Source organism: Mustela lutreola, chromosome 9 (genome assembly GCF_030435805.1).
Source record: "Mustela lutreola isolate mMusLut2 chromosome 9, mMusLut2.pri, whole genome shotgun sequence".
NCBI classification, from domain to species: Eukaryota; Metazoa; Chordata; class Mammalia; order Carnivora; family Mustelidae; genus Mustela; species Mustela lutreola.
The window spans coordinates 138,888,930-138,908,232 of NC_081298.1; the positions used below are offsets into that span (position 1 = coordinate 138,888,930).

Here is a 19,303-nt window from a genome sequence, read left to right on the forward strand (position 1 = left end):
TTTATTTATTTGTTAGAGAGAGAGCATGCACAAGCCAGGGGAGCCACAGGCGGTGGGAGAAGCAGGCTCCCTGCTGAGCAAGAAACCTGATGTGGAACTCGGTGAGCTGAAGGCAGTTGCTTGACCAGCTGAGCCACCCAGGCAGCCCTCTTAGTGTTTTTCTTAAAAAACATTATTTTCTTAACAATATTTGATGTGGGGGTGCCTGGGTGGCTCAGTCGGTTAAATGTCCAGCTTGACTTGGGCTCAGATCAGGATCTCAGGGTCGTGAGATTGAGCCCTGCATCAGGCTCCATGCGCATCACAGCATCTGCTTCTCTCTCTCTCTCTCCTGCTCTCCCCACCCCACTCATGTGCTTTCTCTCTTTCTCTCTCTCAAAAAAAAAAGAATATTAGATGTTCTTCTCAATGCCAAGTGTCATTTAAAAAGTAAAAGTAACAAAAGCCTACATTTCTGGTTTTCATCTACCCTATGTTTTTCATTTTTGTTTTTTTTTTGTTTTTTTTTTTTAAATTTGACACAGAGATCACAAATAGGCAGAGACGCAGGCAGAGAGAGAGAGAGGGAAGCAGACTCTCTGCTGAGCAGAGAGCCCGATGCGGGGCTCGATCCCAGGACCCTGAGATCATGACCTGAGCCGAAGGCAGAGGCTTAACCCACTGAGCCACCCAGGCGCCCCTCATTTTTTGTTTTGAAACTCTAAGGTATTTTGAGAGAGTAAAGATCAGTCTGTCAACAAAATGGGAGAAGATTCAGTATAGCAAGTGCTTCTTTTTCTTTTAAAGATTTTTATTTATGTAGAGAGAAAATGCAGGTGGTGTGAGGTCCCGAGGGACAGCTGCAGCGGAACCTGTGCCGAGCGCAGAGCCCGACGGAGAGCTCAATCTCACGACCCTGAGATGGTGATCTGAGCCGAAACCAAGAGTCAGACGCTCAACTGACTGAGCCACCTAGGTGCCCCAGTATAGTAATTGCTTAGACGAGTTCTTTATATTTAATTATATTTAATTAATTACAAACGTCAGTGTCTTAGTTAAAAAGTGTTACTTCCTTTTTTTTTTTTTTTTTTTAATTATTTTGGAGGTAGAGGGGGTGGAAGGTCGAGTGGCCTCAGCAGTAGTAGCCAGAGGGCAAGTGTCAGTCTTTCTGGGCTGCATGTACTCCGGACCCAGGTCTGCCGCAGTCCCGTCACACTCCAGCTGTGTCCCAGAGTCCCTGGCTGCTTGGACCATAACTTCTGTTTTTAATTTTCTTTTGGTTAACTTGCAAAGTATGGGCCTTTTGTTGTTGGGTCTTGAATTAGAAATTTAGCTGCAGCTTTTCACTGAGCGAGCAGGAAGCACCTTCCGCGGACTTCCTGCCCCACTCCTTCACCTCGGGAGCCTCTGACATGAGTTAATTAATAAATGCAAGAGCTGGCGGACATTTTCAACATCAGTTCTTGAATTATCTTGCTGTACTTGCTGCAGTGCGTTTTATTTTGGCACTGTTGTTATGACTAAATGCGCCCTCAACCAACACCCAGATTGCTTGGTTTTGCTTGACCTGCTCTCCCTATTTACCTTTCTCATCACCTTTTTCCCCTCCCGTCTTCTTACCTTCTGCCTCTTGTTTCTTTTACTGTCTTAACTTTTAAAAATGCAGCACCTTTCTCCCCCTACCTCCACACTGAATATGAAAGTGTGTTAGCCATTCCTGGTAACTAACAGGTTACATGTTTATAGGATTTTGTTTTATAAGTTCTTTTCTACCTGCACTCTTACTCGATCCTCCTCAGAGCTGTAGACATCTGTCTGATGTAGACTTCTTCATCGGACCCTGCTGACCATGTCCCATCCTTCAGTTTCTTGGAGTACAGGTTTAACTGGGATGTGCCTTCCAGATTAGGAGAGTTTTGCTAAGTTGATGTACAGCTGTTTCTTAAACCTGACCCTGTGCTACTGTGTGAATATTATTGATGAAACTTTATGTATTTCCTTGGATAAGTCACCTTTTTCCCATAGGCCTCCGCTCCTCCATCTCTGAGGTGAAAGCATTTGGTAGATTGATAAAATGAATTCTCTACCATTTTTGAAACTTAAATGCTGTGCTTCATCTAGGTGATATATTTCTTTACTTAGCAATGCGTGGTTATGTCAGATCTCTGGTTTATTGTCTTTACTGAACATTGCTAAAAGTTGTCTTCCTGTAACTATTTTCAAAATTCCTTTTTGCTTATTCTTTTAGGGAAAAATATTTACTTCCTTGGAGCCAGAACATGACATTAATGATGTCTGCCTCTATCCCAACTCAGGTATGCGGTAGGTAGCAGTAGACTATGCAGGGGGATAAATCTGGGCTGTGCTTTATGGGGTTTTAAACTCATTCCATTTCTTCAGACGCAGTTTGGCTTGGTCAGGACAATTCTTGGATGTTATATTTACTGGAAGAATCAAGAGCAGGAAGTGGTGTGGATGATTCAGAAAAGGGCCCTCTCGGTGACTCAGTCCTTAGCCAGTCTACCTATTAGTAGACACCAGCACTACCTAGGCAGGCGGTAGGTGAGATGCTATTTTAATGCGCTCTTCACTCTTTTATATGAGTAGCAGTAGTGTGGAAATTGAGGTCAAGGTTTTGGAGAAGGCTGGGGTTGCTGGATAACCCACAAGGCTCAGGAAGCCATGGGTTTTGGTGTCATCTGTGTTGTATGCTGTCCGGCTTGCATCATGGATTTCAAGACTTAACGATACCTCCAGGACAGATCTGTGAAGACTTTTGGGGTGCGAAAGTCCAGAATAGTCCCCACTCTCAAGCAGTGTTGTATTCTGAGGACAGATGTACACAGATAATTTTGATGGAGGGATACAAGGCAAAGCAGGAAAAATTCTGTCTAGTGCAAACAGCCCTTGGACAGCACGTTAGAGCGAGGGGTTTTAGCCAGTGCCCCTGGGGGGACTGCAGGGTGTGTTTGGAGTGATGAGTGAGATCCGGTAGGCGGGCTGCGGCGATCACGTGATCCACGTGAGGGAGCTGCGCAGGAAGGGCAAGGAGGCCCGGGCACAGTCTGAACCGTAGGGTGCTGTAGCGGGTTGTTTGGGAAAGGGGTGGAGCCTTATGTGCTTGTGCCCTGACGGTTTCCGCAGGAACGAAGGGGGCGCGGGTCCGGGAATCACGTGCTGAGTGGTTTGGGCTCCGTCGTAGTCAGGACCTGCTTAGACCATGCTTTCAGAGGGCGGTTCTGTCTGGCGTGTAAAGGGTAGATTGGTGTTGAACTGAAATAAGTCGGAAGGGATACTCCGGGCTGAGAGGGAACGGAAGTGACTGAGCAAGTTGAGAGAGATTGTGTTTTTGTTTAAACGTTCAAACATCAGGAGGCGATAGGTCAGTGATGGTGTCCGGCCAAGGGTCTCACCCCTGGCGGCTCGTCAACATCACCCAAGGAGCCTTTGCACAGATGCCTTGGCCCGGTCCCCGGGGTACTGACGGGGGGGGGTGTCTGGGGGAAGGCCCGGAAGTGTGAGTTTGTGACGCGCTTGCCCGGCGCTTGGGAGGCTGTGCCGTGACCCCCGCCTTGCCCTGGCAGCCAAGCCTGGTGCTGGGGAGGAGCTGTGGTCCCAGCGTTGGCAGCCGTGGGAGCCGTGTGAGATTGCTGGGGGAGGGTAGAGGGCAGCCCCGAAGTCTGTTTAGAGGCCAGTGAGCAGAAGGAGGAGCCAGCTGAGAGACTTAACGGGAAGGGACAGAACGCGGGCAAGAGAAGTGACCACGTTTGAAATGGAGCAGAGGCTCTGGTACGGGAGGGCGGCCGGGCCCGCTCAGCACGGGTGAGGCCTGCGGAGGCTGAGGCGGGAAGGAAGGAACCAGCTCTGCTCCCTGCTTTGGGGCACGGTGATACCCACGGATCGCTTGTCTTTTCAGAACCCTGTGCAGTTAGTGGCGTGCATGGTTTTTCCTTTCTGCTTGTCTGTCCGCTGGTCTTCCGTCGTAGGAGTGGAGAACGGCTGGGTGACCGGGCTGGAGTTGGTCACCAGCTGGTGCATGGCCGGGCCTCGGCTAGAGCCAGCCTGTCCCTGTTCTGGAGCCCTTGCCCCTTCTGGTTCCACGCTGCTCTCCCAAGAAAGCAGGGAAGCAGCAGTTTTGTGATCAGCTGTGTCTCTGTGATGACCGTAGTGGGGCTGAGGTCGAATTCTGACGGGTTCAGAAATAGACAGCAGATGAGGGTGGTGGGGTCCTCCTCGGAGAGTCTCAGACGGTCCGGAATGGGGTCTGAGCTGCATGGGAAGACGAGTAAAACCGGGTGGAATTGAAGTCAGAACAAGGGTGGCGAGCAGGTTTCGGTGGGTTGAGGGGGAGAGTTTGCAGGGGCAGCTGGTGCCCAGAGCAGGAAGCCATGTGGCCCTTGAAAGCTGGCAGTGCGCCTCCGCCGAGCTGAGATGTGCTCTGTGTGGTGCTCACCGGATTCCAGAGACACTGTGCAGGAGATAGCTAATGTGACAGGGTGCCTGGGGACTCCATCGCTGAAGCCTCCACCTCTTGATTTCGGCTCAGGTCATGATCTCGGGGTGGTGAGGTCCAAGCTCTGCACTGTGCTCTGTTCTGGGCGTGGAGCCTGCTTGTGATTTTCTCTCTGCCCCTCCCTCTGTCCCTCCTGGCCCTCCCCCTGCTTGTGTGCATGCCCACATACACATGCACCTTTCTTAACAAAAAAAAAGGTGAAATCTTTAATTTTTTATGTGAAAATATTCTGGACACACTGGGTTAATAAGATATATTAAAATTCATTGTATTCGTTTAAAAAAAAATTTTTTTTTTATGTGTGTCTACTAGAAAATGTGAGAGATCCCATGTGTGGCTTGCATGATATTTCTGTTGCACGGTGCTGGCCCAGACTTGGGATCGTTCCCGGTGCAGGATGCTGCTGCGGTGCGAGGTATTGAAGTCGGCTGTGGGCGTGCAGCATCCAGCTCTCTCGTGGGAGTAGGGATGCTCCTCTGGGAGTCTGCGTACCGCCAACCCATTTGACTCTAGTTCCCTCGTGTACATCCGGGCCATTCTCGCATTCCCCGTTGTCCCCCACATGCCTTTTGTAGCCTGTTCTTTGGAACCAGGCTGTGATCAGGGCTGTGTGTTACTGCAAGGTGTGGCCATGTTTGGTTTCTTTCCATTGTAATAGCCGTGTCCTCCTGCTGCCCGTCTTTTTTTTTTTTTTTGCCTTCTCCGTGACATTGACTTTTCCAGAATCCGCTCAGTTGCCTCAGAGAATGTCCCTCACCCTTGATTTGTGTGGCTGGTTTTCATAATGTTGTTTACCGTGAGCCTCCACCCTGTGTAGTTTTTCTCAAGTACAGGTTCAATCTGACTCTGATAGACTTCCGATTAAATATCCTGGATAAGGGAGATGCTCACTTCTCCGTGTCCGACCCCCTCCCAAAGCCCTCCAGGGCAGGTGAGGGGCAGTGTGATCCCTGGGTTAAGGAGACCACCGGGTCTCTTCCTTTGTAAAGCACGCTTTTCTGAGAGATAAAAAGGTTGAGAGTGATGTTTTAGACAGAAGAACAAGTTGACTGTCAAATAACTTATGAAAAGTGAATCAAACATAAAAAATAGCCAAATAATTGATTTCCTGAGCTGGCAAGCAGAGTAGCGCCAGGGGCTTCGGATGTGAGCAGGCTTGGTCCGCGCCCTTCGCTCCGCCACGCTCTGTCGTCTCCCTTCAGCCCGCTCTCGCTGCTTTGTGCTTAATCATCACGAGCTTAATCATATTTTAGAAAAGCTAAAACGTTCTTCTTTCTTTATCTTCTCACTTACTCATTTGGAAGTAATTAAAGCCGCATCACGATTGCAGCATTGTCCTGTTCTTCTCTAACCGGAGGTGGCTCAGAATATTGAGAAATGGTCCCGCCTTCCTGGCTCCTTTCTCCGTCTTGCTGGCGTTGCTCATTCAGCCCGATTCCGGCATCGCCACGGCGCCAGGCGGCTATGTGCAGGCTGGCGGCGCCGGGAAGGCTGCGTGGCACTTTGAGGCCTTGTGACCACGCGTCAGCTCTGTGACAGTGTGGCGGCTCCGTGGGCACCGGTGCCTGAGTCTGGCCACAACCGGGAGTAAGGATCGCTGGGGTCCAGTTGTGGGGATAGAGAAGAGAAGATGCGCTTTGCACCCAGAAAGCCTGAACTGAGGCTGAGGGTTCATGTCGGGTAGCCAGTGGGGGTCTCCTTGGTCTCTTCTGGGCTCCCAGACCCTGCCTTCATTGGGAGGGGTGGTGGCCTCCCCTTCTGCGTCGTGCCCACTCCCAGCATCGACAGGAGTGGGTCGGGACATCTGTACGTACCCTCAGTGCCTTTGGGAAAAGCGCACGCTCCGCGCCTACGTCGGGAGTTGAGCCCTCGGGGAGAGATGCCCCGGCCTCTCCTCTCAGGCACAGCCCCGCACCCACCGTCTGCCCCACGCTGTCCCTGCGGGGACCGCCGCCAGCCTCAGGCACGTGAGTGTCTGAAAGACCTAGAGTTTGCCATTCCTTTGTAACTTTCCATCCATGGCAGCCCGATACTTTCCTAAATGTAGTAAGAATGAATGACAAGAAGACAATGTCACAAGACTGCACGGGTTTCTAGATTCTTCCCTTCCGTTCCTACACTTCCCGCCTGGTCGGGGCCCCACTTGCACACTGGCCCTGGGAGCAGACGGAGCAGCACTGGCAGAGAGCACGGTTTTGAATTTTGAACTCCGAGCCCCGGTGGATCCTTCAGCCCTGAAGCACATGCAGGGGAGAGTCGATGTGTGCGCGCTTCCTGGGAGGGGCTGCTGTTCCGGCCGCTTCTCTGGATCCCTGGAGTCTCTGTGGCTCCCAGTGAGGCCGCACAGCACACCGGGTAGCGTTTGCGCGGCTCGTGTCAGACTTGAGGCGGGTTCTTTTGACTGTAGGCGCTAGTGAGCATCTCCCTCTCTTTCCAAATTGATGCCATCATTGTTGAAACTGTAACTGTGACTACAGAGAAAACTGGGGAGGGAAAACCATTCATAATACCACCATCTCCCAAGTACCGCTACTGCTTCCATGAGAGAAATTCTTACATTTGTCTCATGTTCATGTGGTTTTAGTCACGGTCCTCACGCTGCGTGTGGAGTTGTCTTTTGCTTTCTGGTTGACATGACATTAACGTTTTTCCTGTTGCTGTGTGGTGTTTATATTTACACTTCAAATTTTTCTTTTAAATAAAGATTTTATTTATTTATTTGACAGAGATCACAAGTAGTCAGAGGGGGAAGCAGCCTCCCCGCTGAGCAGAGAGCCGGATGCGGGGCTCGATCCGCGGATCCGCTGAGCAGAGAGCCCGATGTGGGGCTCGATCCGCGGATCCTGGGATCGTGACCTAACTCGAAGGCAGAGGCTTGAACCCACTGAACTACCCAGGTGCCCCGACACTTCGAAGTTTTTTATTGTTTTTTAATTATAAAAATTTTTATTTAACGCACACAGAGAGAGATCACAAGTAGAGAGGCAGGCAGAGAGAGAGGAGGAAGCAGGCTCCCTGCTGAGCAGAGAGCCTGATGTGGGACTCAATCCCAGGACCCTGGGATCATGACCTGAGCCGAAGGCAGAGGCTTTAACCCACTTAGCCACCCAGGTGCCCCTGTTATTTCTTATTTCAGAGGGTCGTTGAGTGTCCACCAGCGTAATCTCTACGAAGGCACTTAGCTGAGTTGGAAAGAATTTCCAGACGGTTGCTGGTTTCAGTTGTACGGAAAGCAAATCATTCTGGAGTGGGGCCAGGAGGACGGGCACTGGGTCGGGGCTTGTGGGCACGAGCAGGTTACAGGTGTGGCAGAGAGCGGAGAACAGAACCAGAGCAGAATCGGGGTCAGTGGGTGCTGCTGCTCCTGCGGTTTAGGGGGATGCCTTCACCAGGGGCTGGGAACTTCTCCCACACTTCATTTCTGCTCTCTTAAAATGCGGATCTGTTAGTTGAGTCTATTCAAACTCCCTTGCGAGTGAAATGACTGGGTAGAGTAAGGGCTGTTAGGTGCTGTGTAGGTCTTTCCTGGTGTGGCTACAGCTGTAGCGTTCCCCTTGAGTCATTTTGTTTGCAGTTTAGGTGCGAAGCTTAATGCAAACCTCAGGAGCTACTTTGCTGTGACATTTTGTGGGAGATGCTTTGCCTTGGTTCTTTGATTCCTGATTAACGGAAGGAAGCCTTTTTTCATAACTTCATCGTTATTATAAATAGTGCACCTGAACTGCATTTTGTCTGTGTGTCTGAAGTGTCAAACTCCCCCTTAAAAACGATGGCAGACTTGATGTGGACCTGAGCGCATAGCAGCAGAAAGAGCTTACTTACTTGGCTAGTACGGCCTGAGCATTTTACAGATGGGGAAGCTGGTCTGCAGGATACTTAGGCGCCCGTGTAGGAGGATCAGAGACTGAAGCCCATGACCTGATTCCTAGGCGCCTGGCCTCCAGGCCGAGCTCTTCTGCTGTGCGCTGGAACATTTCCAAGTGTTAGACAAATGGAAGAGGGCACCTCTTTCTTCCCCATGTGTTTACCTTTCTCATTGTGTTTGTTTTTAGGGATGCTTCTTACTGCCAACGAAACCCCCAAGATGGGCATCTATTACATTCCGGTAAGTAACACGAATTGTAGTTACGGTAAAAATAGGATAAGCAAAGACAGTTTATTTTTAAACTGGTCATATTGGAGGCCTTTGGGTCTGCATGTGGTCGTGCAAGTTAAACCCTGTGGACTCACTTGTAGTTTCACTTTGTTTCCTGGAACCAGTAAAATAACGCTTCACCGTGCTTTTAGGGGAAACCGCTTCCTAGTGTGCAGAGATAGACATTCAGAAGTCGTCTTCATTCTTCAGATTTACATTCAGTTTTTGTTTCCAAGTATTTTAGAACCGTGAACTTTAAGCTATCAATGATCAGGAGGTCTGATTCTAAACCAGCAGCCTGGTACTCTCCAGTCATCTTATTTCTCTTACAAGTAAGTTCTGCCTAAAGAAACTGTCCAGGTGGGCCCGGTCTGTGGCAGCCTGCAGGCCCAGGCCTGGCCTTGTGTTCTGCCTTCAAGAATTCTCTTGCATAGGACAGAGGCTTCCCTATCTTTACCTTTCAGATTATAGGAAGACGGTGATGTGGGGAGGTAGGATCTCCTAAATAGAAAACCACATAGGACGAGTTGGCACTAGATTACTTTTTGGCTGGCAAACAGCTCCCTTTCCAAGATTTGGGGAGAAGAGGGTGGGGGTGAGGAGTGTTGCAGAGCAGGACTCTGGGAGGTAAACTCCGTAACTGCTGTCAGCCTCCAGTCGGGAAGGTTCTTTGTATTGATCTCGGTCCTTCTGAAATAGCTTCATGGTGTGTTTCCCCGAGAAAGTATTCTGGTGGATGTTGACTTCTGTGGTTTCAGGAAACTCGTAAATTGTTGAAAACACTTTGAGATATTTCTTTTGGTTGTTAGTGAAATGAAGGCCGTTCAAGCAGCACACGTGCTAAGCTGTCACTTGTGCCATTTTCCCCGGCCTCTCCGATACTGTTTCTGTGTTCTTGTCAGTTTGTCTGTCTCTCCTCGTCCTCACTGTGAATACATTTCTTGATCACATCAGCTGTGGGCCGGGCCCAGTACCGGATGCTGGCCGGGTGATGGAGTGAAGAAGGGACCCAGTTTGAGTCCAGAGTGAGGAGGGCTTCATGGGAGGAAGTTGGGGGGGGTGCTCCGGAGCATTCAGCGGGGGAGATGCACCACCCGGCGTGGGGCTGGGACCTGGGGGGAGGTGCAGGGGGAACTCAGAAACCTGCCGATGGGAATGGACTGTCTAGGAGAGACCAGGAGGATGGTTGTGTGCGCCGGATAGAGAGGGTGCGGTGCGGGTGGGAGAGAGATCTGAGAAGTAGAAGGACCGGGGTGCAGACATCAAGGAGAAAGTAATCCACGTGGCAGAGGCGCAGAGAGAGAGGGATGGGGGTCAAGAGCCAGATGGCAGAGGTCTTGTAAGCCTGGTGGGCCTGTCGGTAGGGAGGCCTGGATAGCTCTAAGTGGGGGAGTGATACGATTAGATTTGCATTTCGGAGGGATTATTTTGGCTGCCACAAGGAGAATGGCTTAGACAGGATCTCATAAGAATATGCCATGGCCACGCGCAGGAGAGATGAGGGTGCACGTGCCCCCATGCTTTCCTTTTTAGTGGTTGTGGCCTTTTGAGTTCTGATTTGAGACAAGGTTGAACTGGCAGGCGGTAATTCCGGAGTTTTGTTACCCTTGCATTGCCACATGGTGTGTCTCACAGGTGTTTACTGATACAGGCGTGAACAGATCGTGAGAAATGCCGTGCCTCGGTCAGCGTGACCTGGTATTCAAGAGAGATCACCTCCTAAGTGTTACTTCTCGTCCTGAGAGAGGTTTCTCCTCCTCTTCCTCTTCGGAGTGCTTACTGTGTGTTGGTCTTTCGCGCTTGCCCATAGGGTGTCGATGGCCTGGATTGGGGCAGCTTTCCCAGGTCGGATGTATGGGGCATCCACCAGTGAAGGGGGTGGAGGTCTGCGGGCATGGAGGGCCGCATCAGGAGGGCTGCTGAGTGGATAAGGAATCACAGGCCTCAGAGCCCTGAGCCGCTGGCTGTGGAGGCAGGAGGGGCTGTCCCGAGAGCTTGGGCGCTAAGACCACCTCACCCATCCGTGCTCCGCAGGCGGCAGTGGGGGCAGGATTGGGAGAGAGGCTGGCCGCGGGTGAGGGAGAGGAGAGACCAGAGACTGCAGCCGTGTTTCTGCTCGGGAGTGGGGGCAAAGGGAGGGAGAGGGAGAGGAAGAGTAAAATTTGTTCTCCCTTTGGTATCTTCTCCATTTTATAAAAAGATCTTTAAAAGGAACACACAACTTTTTTGATTAGACGAACAACGTATGTATGTTTCTATTTATTCCAATTGTTTTACAAGGTATGAGGAAATAAAAACCACCCGTTCCCTCTTGATAGTATTATAAACACTGTTAATACTGGGATGTAATATTTTTCAGTTGTGATATTATTGCTGTGAAGTCATATTTTTTATACAGATTTCTGTCTGGGTCGTTCAGTTAACTTCAGAAATGTTAATTCCAAGGCATTAAATCATCTAACACGTTTTTATTGTCTGTTGTTCGTTAGTGCACAGCGTGACAATAGTCACAGGCGTATGCCGGGCTCCGCTTCCGTCCTCTGCTCAGTGCTCCACACCGGCGTGCTCCTGGTCCCCTCCCCCTCCGTCACCCGCTGCCCCAGTTCTCCGCCTTCGTTGTCATTGCCGGGCTTGGGACGCTTGTATCATCTCAGACCTGAGGGAGACCTGTTACTCTCACTCCGTCTGTCCATCCCTTGGGGGTGATTCCACATAATAGGGACTTCCATGAATATGTGATCGGGGTCCGTGCTAGCCAGGTGGTGAGAAACTGCTTTCTTGACAGACCTTAGCCTTAGACCTTCTTAGTTTCTCCTTTGTAGCTCGGAGGCAGCCGGGGCTGTGCAGAGAGCCCACAGGGGACACTCCCGGGTGGCCACATGTGGCGGAGCGGGAGCGCAGCGTCCGTGCCGGGCTCGACACTGCGCAGGGACTTGTACTCAGCGCTCCTTCCTGACCTGCCTTTCCCTGCGCTGCATGAGCTTTTATAGTGCCCTTGTCTTTACCTGGATGCTATCCTTTTGTAAGACTCCTTCAGAGCAAGGAGAGAGCCCAGGGGTCTGAAAGCCTGCCATTTTTCACGAGATTTTATCAAACTTACCAAGCTGATATTTGGCACAACGATTTGTTTGACGCCTATAAAACCAGGGAAGTGTGTTTTTAATATACAATTCGTGCCAAATTTAGGAGGTTTGCATTGTGATTTGTTTTAACATCTTATAAATCAGGTATGAAAGCTCTTCCCCCCGCCCCCTGCTTTGGGCCTCTACTAAAAAAGGAAGACCGCTTAATGTTCTTTTAGTTTAAGTTTTGTGTCTCTCTCTGATACCATTTTTTTTGAACATTTGAAATCTTTAGAAATTAAGTACAATTCCTGACTGTACACTCTGCCGCATACGGAACCCCATAACTGGTCTTTTCATGGCCAGATGGGTTTTCTCCAGCCCTTACCCTGTTTTTTTCAGTACACTCCTTTTTTTCCCCTCTCAGAGACCAGGAAGTGTTATTTTGCCTGTTTGTTCGCATTTTAAATTCCACGCTCTAATTCAGCTGCAGCTCCTGAGACCAATGCTCGGAATCGCTTTTTAGGTTTGGTTTTCCTCTGTAATGTAACTTAATTTTCGGGTAGTTCTTTATAATTAAACCTTTGGCAACTGTGTGGATTCTAGAGGGAGTCCAAGGGTCCTGTGGCACCCAGCTCGAAACCCAGCCAGTGTGGTTAATGTTGTTTCTGTTGGAGGTGACCCTGAGTTCCATGCCCCCGGCATGTCAGGACCTCCCGAAACCCCTCACAGCCGGGTAGTTGATTGCTTGCACGCTTGACAAGATGTATGGATGTATAACTTTGAGGAAAAATGTAAAAGGAAAATGCATCATTATTTGTTTAGGAAGCTATTTGATTTAGAAGAATAAAAGTTAAAGTTTTATTTTTAGAATACGTAGGGGCGCCTGTGACACAGTGGTTAAAGCATCTGATTTTTGATTTTGGCTCAGGTCATGCTCTCCGGGTTGTGAAATCCGAGCCCCACATTGGGCTCCACACTGGGTGTAGAGACTGCTTGAGATTCTCTTTCCCCGATTCCCCGTCAGATCCCCCCCCCCCAAAAAAAAACCAAACCCCCCCAAAACAAAAAAATAAAACATGTAAGTTTAACTCACTACAAAGATTATATGCAGTGTCACTGAACCCAGTAATCAATATTGGTAGTTAAGTATTTTATTTTAAAACACTTATTTTTAGAAAAAAGATAACTATGTTGTTTTTATTGAAGTGTTTTTATTATTTGTAAAAAATCGGCCAAGAATTAAGTATTTTAACATTCACTATTTAAAGGTATGTTTTAAATTTGGAAAGTATTTTTGGAGCCAAGGTACCTGAAAATGGGGCGGGATTTCAAATATTATAAGTCCATGATTTCAAATATTACAAATAAAAACAGCAGTCAAATATAAACATAAAGGATTATATTTAGCCTGCACTAGCACTTTTGTTTCTGTTGGGAAATAGCCCTGGAACTTAGCCAGCGTCATGCATAAGTCCCACAAAACTCTGTCTTTGCAAATAGAGTTAACTAGGGTGTTAGGAAGCGTAAACACTCAAGAATACTTTCTTCATTTAATTATAAAACACACACACACATCCTCACAGAGGCATGTAAAGCCAAAGGAAATAAACGTTTTTTAGTTGCGAAATGTAATAAAAGGGCTCAGACTAAAGAATGAGTATAAGTCTCTTCGCTTTAGTGAGTTATCACAAATCTAGAAAAAGGCCTGTGGTAGAACCAAGGGCTTCTGACACCGTCACTGGGTTCATGTGCTCCAGCCTTCATAGGGCCTTAATCACTGGTTTGGGTCAAACGTCTGTGCTCTGGTCCTTAGGGAGACACACTGTCAGTAAGTATTGTCTGGTTTTTTTGCGGGGGAGGGGGTGTCAGTACTTTTGAAATCACTCAGTTGTAGCATTTGGAAGTCACCCTTAGGAAGTGGTGGGAAAACTTTCTAGTCACTGTATGGATGCTTGTATTTGGACACACTGGCTTTTTGCTTCAGCAAAGGATTAAAAATGGGTACGGGAATTTTCTCCTCAGTGTTTTCTACTTGATAGACTTTTGTGACCAAAGCAGAGAAATTTCAATATGCAGGATTTTGCCTGCTCTGTCTGTGACAGATTGAATTTGTTAGTCTAGTTCTGAACTCAACCGCTCTGTCATATTGGTATTTCCGGATACGTGATGGTCATTGCTGTGTGGCCACTTACAGATATGGCGTCTTTTATTTTTTAAGTCCAGGATTTCAATTATTCCTGCTCTGGGGTGCTTTGGTGTAGTTTTCCAGAAGTCTTACGAACATAGCCATAGAGTGATTTTTAACAATAACTCCTTACCTTCACCTCTTGAGAAGTCAACATATCTTTATCAGCTATCCAAACTGCAAGTAAGTTATATTACGTTAGACTTGACAGGATCTGAAAAGTAAGTGCTTAAAATTTTTAGGTGGGGGACTCCTTTGCTCTTTTGTCTCTTGGCCTTTTTGTCTTTTCCTGTGCTATAAAAGTCAGTGGAGGAGACTGACCAGTGCTTCTGTTTGTTCAGCAAGAACATACTGAGCATGTGCTTGGACGCAGGACTGTGTCCCTGAGTGCAGCTGTCTTCCCACCTGCCTTTGTGAGCACAGTCTAGGGGAGGGTGATGGTAGACCAGTGTGTAGCTAAGTGCTGTGGAGGGAGGGACCGGGTGCAGTGGCGGAGGAATATCATGGGGGGACCAGGCCCCAATGACCACTCTCCATCTTATATAGACATTTTAGGTCTCTTCTCTATATAGACGTTATCTTACCAGTTTTAATCTTAACGTTCAGGGTTAAGGACTTGGTCTTCTTCCTGTCTTACGTTTGCCCCCAAGCATATACTTGGGGGCAAAATGGTGATTGATGGATTTGTTCCATAATTTATAATCTCTAGAAACAAAGCAAAGAGCAGAGAGCATTTTAGCCAATGAGAAAAGTGCTGCTCTTCCTGGAGAGTCGTGTGTGCATACAGTCAAGTGCCCTTGCTTTCTTAACATGGTTCTCACATATAGATCACTTAACTTTAAGTAGCACATGACACAGCCAACTACACCTTTTTGAAACACTGTCTTGGCTTCTAGAACAGCATTTGCTCTTGGTTTTCCTCCTGTCGTCCAGCCGGCCCTTCTCAGTCTCCTTTGGTGGCTCCTCCTGTGTGTGGCCCGGGGATTGGGCCTCCCCTCTCTCCTCTTGACTTTCAGGGCCTTGTCCCTTCTGTTTATATGCTTTCACTCAGGAGCTCGTCTGTCCCTAGGCTTTCTGTGACCCCTGAATGCCGATAACTTCCAAATTTCTGTCTCTGGTCTTTCCTTCTCTGAGCTACAGTCATGTATCCACTGATGTGTTTGGGTTCTCCACTGGGAGATCGAACAGTCACGTTGTCTCGGGTGAGTCCACAGTGGAATTCTTGATCCCAGCCCCCCATGCTTACCCCACACCCGCCGTGTGTTCCTGCTTCAGCAGGACTCGCCATCCACCCAGTTACCTAGGCCCAGAGCCCGGAAGCCAGCTTCATGCCCCTCGCCCTTGCATGTCATGCCTCCTTCTTCCTCTGTCAGCAGGTCACGTTGCCTCCATTTCCGGTTTGGTTCAGACCCTGCCGTGTTCCCGTGCTGCAGCCCCCGCCCCTCACCCGGATTGCCAGGATGGCCTCGTCACTGCTCGCTCTTCTTTCTCCGTTAGCTCTCTTGCAGTCAGTTCTCCACAGCAACTCAGAGTGGTGTAAAATAGAAAAATGAAACAAGATTATATCACTTACTGCTTAAAACCTTTCAGAAGCTTATCACTTTGCTTAGCGTAACTCCTTTCATAATTTAAAATGCCCTATAAGCCGAAAAAGGCCCCAAATCCAAAGTCTCCATTTGCTCTCACCTGTTGGCGCATAGAGCTCTATGACCCATTAATCCGTCTACAGGGATCACCAGAGCATGAAACCAAATCCCCAGCCATTGCTGCCACCAAGGGGGAATAACGTGAATGAACCCAACCAGCGCATGAAGTTAGTAGACAGGAGAATTAAAAGCAAAATCAGAAAAACAGCAGAGTTTGCCACCCGCCCCCCGCCCCCATTCACCACAGGGAGTCACCAGGAAAGCTGGCCTTGGGCCTGAGCAGCTTGCGTGAGGCCTGCTCCTCAGGTGGGCTTTACCTGCCGCTGTGGGGAGTCCGTCGTCCATCTTGGTGAGACCTCCAAAACTGAGATAATTTCAGAAAATGGTTAAATCATGAGTCTCACATCTATATCAAGTAAATGTACTAAAATTATTTACCTTAGATTGAGAGTGGGAGTGGGGGTGGGAGGGGCACAGAGGGAGAGAATCTCAAGCGGGCTCCGTGTCCGGCACAGAGCCTGACGTGGGCTTGGATCTCACGACCCTGACATCATAACCTGAACCAAAATCAGGAGTTGGATGCTTAACCAACTGAGCCACCCAGGCGCCCCGAACGTGTTAAGATTTTTATTTAGCGTGTTAAGTAAGTGAGGGAACCAGACACAGCTATACCAGATCAAAGGGGAAGTCTAAGAAGGCACACATTTACATGCAGTAAATTTATGTTGATTTGGGCGTGTGCAGATGGCACAAATTGGCCTTTTCAAAGGTCTGGAGGGTTATTTGTGCAGGACAGAATTCCCGTGTGTGTTGGTAGACAGTATTTTGCTTTGCTACCCGTCGCCGACATTTAGAGCTGTAAAATAAATTCCATAGATCAGAATCCGAATCTCAAAGGGTGTGCTCTAGATCAAGGGTTTGGCAAACTGAACACCACCACCTGTTTTTATAAATGGTTGTATTAGAACATAGCATACCCATTCATGTCTGCATTGTCCTTGGCAGCTTGTGACTAAAATGGCAGAGTTGAGTAGTTGCCATGGAGACCCGATGCCCCCAGAACCTGGAATGTGTACTGGCCCTTTAAGAAAAAGTTGGCCAACCTCTGCCCTGAACCATGCATAGTTTTCCATGGTTTTCCCTACACTTACTTATGTACTTAAAAAGTTACACATTTCCTCATCACGGTATAAGTAATACAAAAATAAAACACATAAATATTAAACATGGATTTGGGATCATGTTTTGGCTTTCACTGTTAAACCTCTAGCACCTGAAGCGAGGCATTCAAGTAATACAGGTGTGGAAAAATTAATAAAACAAGTACGTGTGAGAGGGTTGACGGTGATTTGGAGAATCTTAAGTAACGACTGTCAGCCTCCATGATGGCTGGTTGGCAGTGTTAATTTTTAGCTATTATACCAAGTTAGAGTTTTGCATTTGCCTTTTCCTGCTACCACTACTGAATCACAGGAGTGGAGAACGGGGCTCGTAAGGGCCGGAGTGTGATTTTTATACGGTAGGATAAGGATCAGTTCTTCGCCCTGATGGTACATTCTAATCAGCCAGATCAGAACATCTTGGAGTGATGCAATCTCTGTATTTGGGAGGTGCTGACAGATTTATAAGAGTAATACCTTGTCCAGAAGATTTAATAGCGATGCTGGTAAGAGGATAAACTCTTTCCTAGAAGAATGCAAAAGGAAAATACGGAAGTACAGGCATTTAGCTTTTGTTGGACCCTTTTTGAAACTTGTGCAAAAGTCGGCTTTTCTTCCGGGTAATGCAGACTTGATTTGTTTTAAAAATTGGAAAAGAACTAACTCCTTCATTTTTCTCCCTGTGCTGGAAGTGCTGTGTGTGCTCCTGAGGTGTGGGCTCGAATCTAGACCATGAGTGGTCCAGGGGATCCAGTGCGATCCCAAGCCGGTACTGAGAGTCCTCTAGCGTCTGCTCCTCTGGTATTTGGAGATTCCCAGATGGGAGATCTCTCTGGCCAGCTGGTGTGTGGTGAATGGCCCTGAGTACGCTAGTGTCCATGTTCACTCCTAAAAGTGACAAGACACATTTTCTGCTCGAGTGCTCCTGTAGGCAGAGGGCTGTTAGGGGAACAAAAGTTATTTTGTTACAAATCCCTGTTGCATAATGCCAGTAGCAGTATATTCTCTTGGTTTAGGGAGGCAGTGCCTGATACAAAGAAAACTGTCCCCCTGGGGAATTTGCCAGCATACAAAGGATATACAAGACCACATGAACTGGTGTGCTGTAGGGGCATGGGGGAGCCTTTTGAAGCACATAGCCATAGAGAAGGAAGGGAACTTAAAGGTCAGCTCGTCCAACTCCTTTAGAGCTCAGGAATTAAGTTATTTATTCAAAGTCAGATGACAAGCTGGTGGGCAGAGCTGGATCTAGAATGCATTTCTTCAGTCCACGTTGCAGAGCGGAAACATCTGAGATTTGGTCATTAGTCTAACCTGAGTTTGAAAACCAGCTTTTTCACTTACAAATTTTGAGACCTTGAGTGGGTGAGTGGGTCACTTACCCTGTCTGAGCCTTGGTTTCTTGAACTGTGGGAGAGGAGTGCTGTTGTCAGGCAGTTGTGGGGAACAGATGTATTTATTTGATCATGTATCATGGTGCCAGGCACATTGGGGATGGTCAGCTGGTTATGACTCTTACGCTTCCTTATGGTAGCAAAATTCAGGGAGGCCGGGGGCAGAGAATATTAGGCATCACGTGGCCATGGGCCTTTATGTAGCTTTTGTAAGGAATGTGCTTTGAGCAAAACAGATATTCTGAAAAGTTTGTGGTAAAGTCATAAGTATGAACTAAGTTAAGAAAATGATTTGGGAAATAGGACCTGGTATTGTTTGATCTGTAACAGAGCATATAAAGTGCAGGTTGAGAAGGAGCAGTTGAATGCCATTCATTTTGCGATTAATTATTGAAACAGAAAGCAGTGATGAAATTTGGTTGCTAAAATAAGAAATCTGATTTTTAAAACTTTTTACAAATCTGATTTTAAAATGCATTTAAAAATGCATTTCCCTCCATTGTACCATCAGAGCCTGCTCTTTTAGAGAAAATGGCAAATAAAGAGAAGCAGGAGAAAACTCCAGCATCTCTCCACCACCCAAAGACAAACGCATTAATATTCTGCTGTTCTTTTTTTCCATTGTTTTATTCTGAAACATTGCTTATGTGGTTTCATACCTTGCTTTTTCCCCAGTTAATTAGTATTTCCCAGGGTCATTATAGACTCTTGGAGATTAGTTAAAAAGTGGGTTTTGTGTATGAACAGAAAGGTAACATATAGCTGAGGCACCTGGATGGCTCAGTCGGTTGAGTGTGTGGCTGTGGTTTTGGCTCAGCTCTGATCTCAAGGTTGTGGGAACGAACCCCATGTTGGCGTCTGTGTTCAGTGGGGCGTCTGCTTGTCCCTCTTCCTCTGCCTGTGCATGTGCATATGCTCCCCCCAAAAAAAATAAATAAAATCTTTTTAAAAAGACTAATATATAGCTATTTTAAAAAATTTTTAAATATCAGAAAAAAGATGGAAAAAAACAATCACAGTCTCATTAGTCAGAGATATTTTTGCTAATATTTTGTTAAATTTTCTTAGTGGCCATTGACTAAATTTATGGCATAATCCCATAATAAGTTCACGTAGCTTACATAAATATAAGTAGAAGTCCTTCAGGGCGCTGGGGGCTAGTGGGATGGAGCACACAGTGGCTGTTATGTGGTGGCCCTTCCACGTGGTGGGCCCATGTCCTGGAC

General features: G+C 47.7%; 1 protein-coding gene across 1 annotated transcript in view; it reads left to right on the forward strand.

Moving 5' to 3' along the window:
- The window catches only part of NOL10 (nucleolar protein 10), an 85,309-nt gene that overhangs the window by 23,511 nt on the left and 42,495 nt on the right, over positions 1-19,303 (forward strand). The window contains exons 12-13 of the mRNA XM_059132642.1: positions 2,228-2,294; positions 8,545-8,597. Coding sequence (XP_058988625.1) covers positions 2,228-2,294; positions 8,545-8,597 — 120 coding nt within the window. The remainder of the gene's footprint in view (positions 1-2,227; positions 2,295-8,544; positions 8,598-19,303) is intronic.